The sequence below is a fragment of the Camellia sinensis genome, chromosome 2, assembly GCF_055761805.1.
Source record: "Camellia sinensis isolate YWXY chromosome 2, ASM5576180v1, whole genome shotgun sequence".
Classification (NCBI taxonomy): Eukaryota; Viridiplantae; Streptophyta; class Magnoliopsida; order Ericales; family Theaceae; genus Camellia; species Camellia sinensis.
Genome location: NC_138962.1, coordinates 36,060,459 through 36,065,979, shown reverse-complemented (window position 1 = coordinate 36,065,979; position 5,521 = coordinate 36,060,459). Strand labels below are relative to the sequence as shown.

Below are 5,521 nucleotides of genomic sequence, written 5' to 3'. Positions count from 1 at the left end.
GCTGAGGTTTCAAATATACGACGGCAAGTCAGACCCCAACTTCCACGTCGGACTGTATTTGAACTCAATGGCATTATATAGTGGGAACGAGTCGTTGCTCTGTAAAGTATTCCCCTCATCTTTCGGGGAGATTGCATCAGATTGGTTCCATAAACTACCGAAGGGAAGCGTGAAGACTTGGGAAGGCCTGGCCGAGATGTTTGTGGCCCGGTTCGTGACAAATAAGCTACAGCCATTAAGGGTGGACGGATTGATGGCCTTGAGGATCAGTAAGGATGAAGGCCTTAGGGTCTATGCAAAAAGATACTATAAGGTATTCAACCGAATACCAAAATGTAATCAAGAAGTAGCGGTCGTATCATTCAAGAATGGCCTAAAAGACAACTGTCCGCTACGGAAATCTTTGGCAAAAACTTTGCCAAAAAGCATGGAAAAGCTCATAGCAAGAATCGAGAAGTATGCCAGAGCCGACGAAGACACATCGACGAATAGGGAAATAAAATAGAAGAAAGAGAACGGCTTGCCGAAGCGAGGCCGAGGTAACAATGGAACGAGTAGGCAAGAGGCAGAACTAAGGGCCACACAAGCAGTAACAACCGTGTTCCGGATCCCAATTCCCAAAGTCCTGGATCAAATTTGAAACTAGCCATATTTCAGAACGCCAGAAAGGACTCGAGGAGAGTTCATGGGAAGAAACATTGGTAGGCATTGTGCCTACCACAATGCAGATGGACATACGACTCAGGGTTGCAGAGACCTAAAAACATATTTGGAAGACCTGGTAAGACAAGGACATCTGAGAGACCTTGTTGATGAAACCAGAACAAGGGAAGAACGACCGAGATTGCCTCAAGCACCAGCAGCCCCACCTCCCCTAGCAAAACAGCCACAAGCAGGAGGACCTCGGGTAATCAACGTAATCCACTCAAAGGTCAACGAAAACAAAATCCGAGGAGAAACCCAGAAACAACATGTCTATCAAGTCGGAGAAAAAAGACATCGGGCAGAATAGTACCAGGGACCGATGATAACCTTCACTGAAGCCGACCTAGAGATGGTCCAGCACTCGCATAATGATGCCTTGGTAGTATCCCTCCAGGTTGGGGAGTGCCAAGTGAAACGCATCCTGATTGACCAAGGAAGCTCTTATGACATCATGTACATCCGATGTTACAAGGAGCTCGGCCTTCACCCATATGACATGGAACGATCCAACGGCCCAATGGTCGGATTCAATGGAACGCCGACATGGCCACTGGGAGCAGTAAGCTTGGAGGTGCAGGCTGGCACCAGGAAAATCAAGACAGAATTCACCGTCATCGACACACCCTCCTTTTACAACATCATCTTGGGAAGACCATGGTTGCATGCGATGGGGGCAATTCCCTCAACATTGCATCAACTGTTGCGATTCCCAACAGAGCATGGGATAGAAGAAGTCAGGGGTGATCAGCTGCAGGCAAAAAGTTACTCCATGGCAGCAATGAAGTCTACTTGTAGCGTTCGAGAGCCAGAGAAGGTAGAAATTGAAGAAGAGGATGTGGAAGTCCTAGAATACGTCGGCAAGGAGCCAGTCGAGAAGAGCGAAGAGGCACTAAAGAAAATCCTCGTCCAGGATGAGGATGAAGAACGTTTGTGCAAAATTCAAGATCAAGAACTACTTCTCAACACCAAGTTTTCCCCAAAGCAATGAGCAAGCAGAGGCATCCAACAAAGTAATCTTGGATGAAATAAAGAAGAGGCTGCAGGCAGCAAAAGGAAAGTGGGTAGACGAACTGCCCAATGTACTCTGAGCATATCGGACTACGCCGAGAAGATCAACTAGGGAAACCCCTTTGCCATGGCTTATATCACAGAAGCAGTCATTCCACTGGAGATTGGCATCCCTGGAATCAGAACCCAAGGGGTAGAAAACGGAACTAATGATGTTCTCTTAGTCCAAGAGCTAGATCTTCTGGAAGAACGAAGGGAGAAAGCTGCAGTTCAGCTTGCAGCATACCAACAACAGCTTGCCAGAGCATACAACAAGAAGGTCAATCCAAGAGAATTTCAGAGTGGTGACCTCATCCTAAGGAAAGTTGTCGACAACAAGAAGGATCCAAGAAAGGGCAAGCTTGGCCTAAATTGGGAAGGACCCTACAAGATCATCTCGGTACTGGGAAATGTGGCATACCGGCTTGAAGATAAAGAGGGCAAAGAATTGCCAAGATTAGAATTCCTTTGTTCCTTGGCCATTTGCCAAAATAAATAAATAAAGATTCAGTTCTGTTTTCAAGATATTTGACATTGTCTTTGGAATACATGTATAATGCGAACCCAAGTGAAACTCAGGCTCACATTAGGGGGCAGAGGGAAGAGAAAAGTATTGCTTAACACTTGTTGAAATTTGTGGACAATTTACAAGTTAAGTTAAGTCGAGATCATTGTTTAACACTTGTTAAAATTTGTGGACAATTTACAAGTTGGTTAAACCGAAAAGTATTGCTTAACTTGTTGAAATTTGTAGACAATTTACAAGTTAAGTTAAGCTGAGATCATTGTTTAACACTTGTTGAAATTTGTAGACAATTTACAAGTTGGTTAAACCGAAAAATATTACTTAACACTTGTTGAAATTTGTGGACAATTTACAGGTTAAGTTAAGTCGAGATCATTGTTTAACACTTATTGAAATTTGTGGTCAATTTACAAGTTGGTTAAACCGAAAAGTATTGCTTAACACTTGTTGAAATTTGTGGACAATTTACAAGTTAAGTTAAGCCGAGATCATTGTTTAACACTTGTTGAAATTTGTGAACAATTTACAAGTTGGTTAAACCGAAAAGTATTGCTTAACTTGTTTAAATTTGCGGACAATTTACAAGTTAAGTTAAGCCGAGATCATTGTTTAACACTTGTTGAAATTTGTGGACAATTTATAAGTTGGTTAAACCGAAAAGTATTGCTTAACACTTGTTGAAATTTGTGGACAATTTACAAGTTAAGTTAAGCCGAGATCATTGTTTAACACTTGTTGAAATTTGTGGACAATTTACAAGTTGGTTAAACCAAAAAGTATTGCTTAACTTGTTGAAATTTGTAGACAATTTACAAGTTAAGTTAAGCCGAGATTGTTGTTTAACACTTGTTGAAATTTGTGGACAATTTACAAGTTGGTTAAACCGAAAAGTATTGCTTAACACTTGTTGAAATTTATGGACAATTTACAAGTTAAGTTAAGCCGAGATCATTATTTAACACTTGTTGAAATTTGTGAACAATTTACAAGTTGGTTAAACCGAAAAATATTGCTTAACTTGTTGAAATTTATGGACAATTTACAAGTTAAGTTAAGCCGAGATCATTGTTTAACACTTGTTGAAATTTGTGGACAATTTACAAGTTGGTTAAACCGAAATGTATTGTTTAACACTTGTTGAAATTTGTGGACAATTTACAAGTTAAAGTTAAGCCGAGATCATTGTTTAACACTTGTTGAAATTTGTGGACAATTTACAAGTTAAAGTTAAGCCGAGATCATTGTTTAACACTTGTTGAAATTTGTGGACAATTTACAAGTTGGTTAAACCGAAAAGTATTGCTTAACACTTGTTGAAATTTGTGGACAATTTACAAGTTAAAGTTAAGCCAAAGACATTGTTTAACACTTGTTGAAATTTGTGGACAATTTACAAGTCGAGTTAAACCAGCATGATATTCAGCACTTGTTAAGATTAAAACTGAGAAGTTTATGTATCTGAGGTGTGTCACCCCGAGAAGATTTTATAAAGTGGGAAGAATATGTAAAAGATGTGCAGAATATTCTAAGTATAGAATAGCCCCAGAACAGCCAAAAAAAAAAAAAAAGACTTAGAGTTAAGACTCATCTTCTCCAGATTGTTGAATTTGAAGATCAAATACCACCTCGGCCTCCTTCTCTACAGCTATCTCGGCGTCAATTTCTTGGAGAGTTTCTTCAACAGTCTTGACTTCAGAAGGGATGTCGGCTGGTGCGATGTCGGGAACAGCTTATTGGACAACCTCATTGCCTTCTTCATCATAAGTCAAGTCTAGGACTTGCTTATTCTGAAGAGGGGACTTGGCCCCATCAGCATCTTTTGATTTTCTAATCAAAGCCTCGTCCTCTCCCTCCTCGGCATCATCCTCAGCATCAGATTCGCCGACATCTTCAATTGGAGTTGGGGCTGGAGGAAATGGCAAGGGAATGGCGTCGGCCTTCCGCAATAAAGAGTCATCAGGAACATTAAGCTTTTTAAGAAGGGACATCCAACCAAGGGTGAAACCCTTGTTGCATGCCTCCTTCACTTGTTTTTGATAGGCCTCAGTAACGTCGGCCATACCCTGTGAGTACGCCTTTTCGTCAGCATTTTTTATTTTAGCTTCTTTGGTGGCCAGGGCTTCTTGAAGCTCTTTTTCAGCTTGGGCCATTTTTTTCTCGGCCTTTGTCCTTTGCGATTCGGCCACCTTCCTAATGGCCTCAGCAGCCTCAGCCTTTTCTTCGGCTTCGATGTGAGCCTTGATGGCTTCCTCAGCTTGGTCTTCCAGCTTCTTCATTTTTGACTAGAAGCCTTTGTTGGTCTTTTGGAGGCTGGTGACCTCCCTCTTCATCTCAGCAAGCCTCTCCCTGTTCTCAAAAGACTGCATTGAGAAAGAGTGGGCATGCTGGATGGCCTGAAAGAAAACAGAGATATTAAAGAATATTCAAAGTGTGAAATAAAGAGAAAGAAAAATTTACCAAGTAGAAGACGTTTACCTTAACAGAGTGCTGTAACATTAAGGCATAGTTCTTATACTCGCTATACTGGGCGTTCCGCTCCAGGTCACCTGGGAGAAGTACAGCGGTACTGAGTGCAACGCCGACATTGATATCGTTGGCGTTGTCACTTGCCATTGCGAGCTTATCCTCTAGGGTGATTTCAGGGGCCCAGGGGGCATTTGGTTTCTTTGACCCCGAAGTCGTTGCACATTACCTCGGCCTTTTTGATTTAGAGGATTCGGAAGGAGGTACTTCGGTAGACCTCTTCGAAGGGACAGAGGCAGTTTTCTGACTTGGAGCCAGTTTTGGGGCTGGAAAAGTGTCCTCAGTCTCAACCTGAGTCACTTTCGCTTTCGGTTGAGCTTTCTTAATTCTTTTTGGTTTTTCTGGAGGTTGGGTTTGTGTTGGTTGTTCGTCAATGGATGATGGAATGTTGGCTAGGAGGTTTTTAGCAACTGGCTTTGCGCGACCCATCTCGGCTGTAAGAACAAGACGTCGGCGACGCTTTCTTTGGGATGATGGAATGAGGTATAGAGCCGAGGTCGACGGCTATTCTACTGGATCAGAGGTTGATCCTTGGTCTGTTCGCGATATTGATACAGCTGGAAGAGTTGTAGCAGAGGGAAGAGATAAGCTCTTCTTCTTCTTTTTCCTGGGGACGTCGGGGAGAGCTGATTTGTATGTTGGGATGAAGTTAATAAGCAGGGGTGCCTTTCGCTTCTGAACTGGCAGGTCCAGTAATTTCTTTAAATCCTTGCTGGGAAC

General features: G+C 42.2%; 1 protein-coding gene across 1 annotated transcript; it reads left to right on the top strand.

Moving 5' to 3' along the window:
- Positions 1 to 1,474: 1,474 nt before the first annotated feature.
- On the top strand, positions 1,475 to 2,251 carry LOC145812965 (uncharacterized). The gene is made up of 2 exons (XM_082908222.1): positions 1,475 to 1,562; positions 1,857 to 2,251. The coding sequence occupies exons 1-2, from the start codon at positions 1,475 to 1,477 to the stop codon at positions 2,249 to 2,251; spliced, it is 483 nt and encodes a 160-aa protein (XP_082764348.1).
- The last annotated feature ends 3,270 nt before the right edge of the window (positions 2,252 to 5,521 follow it).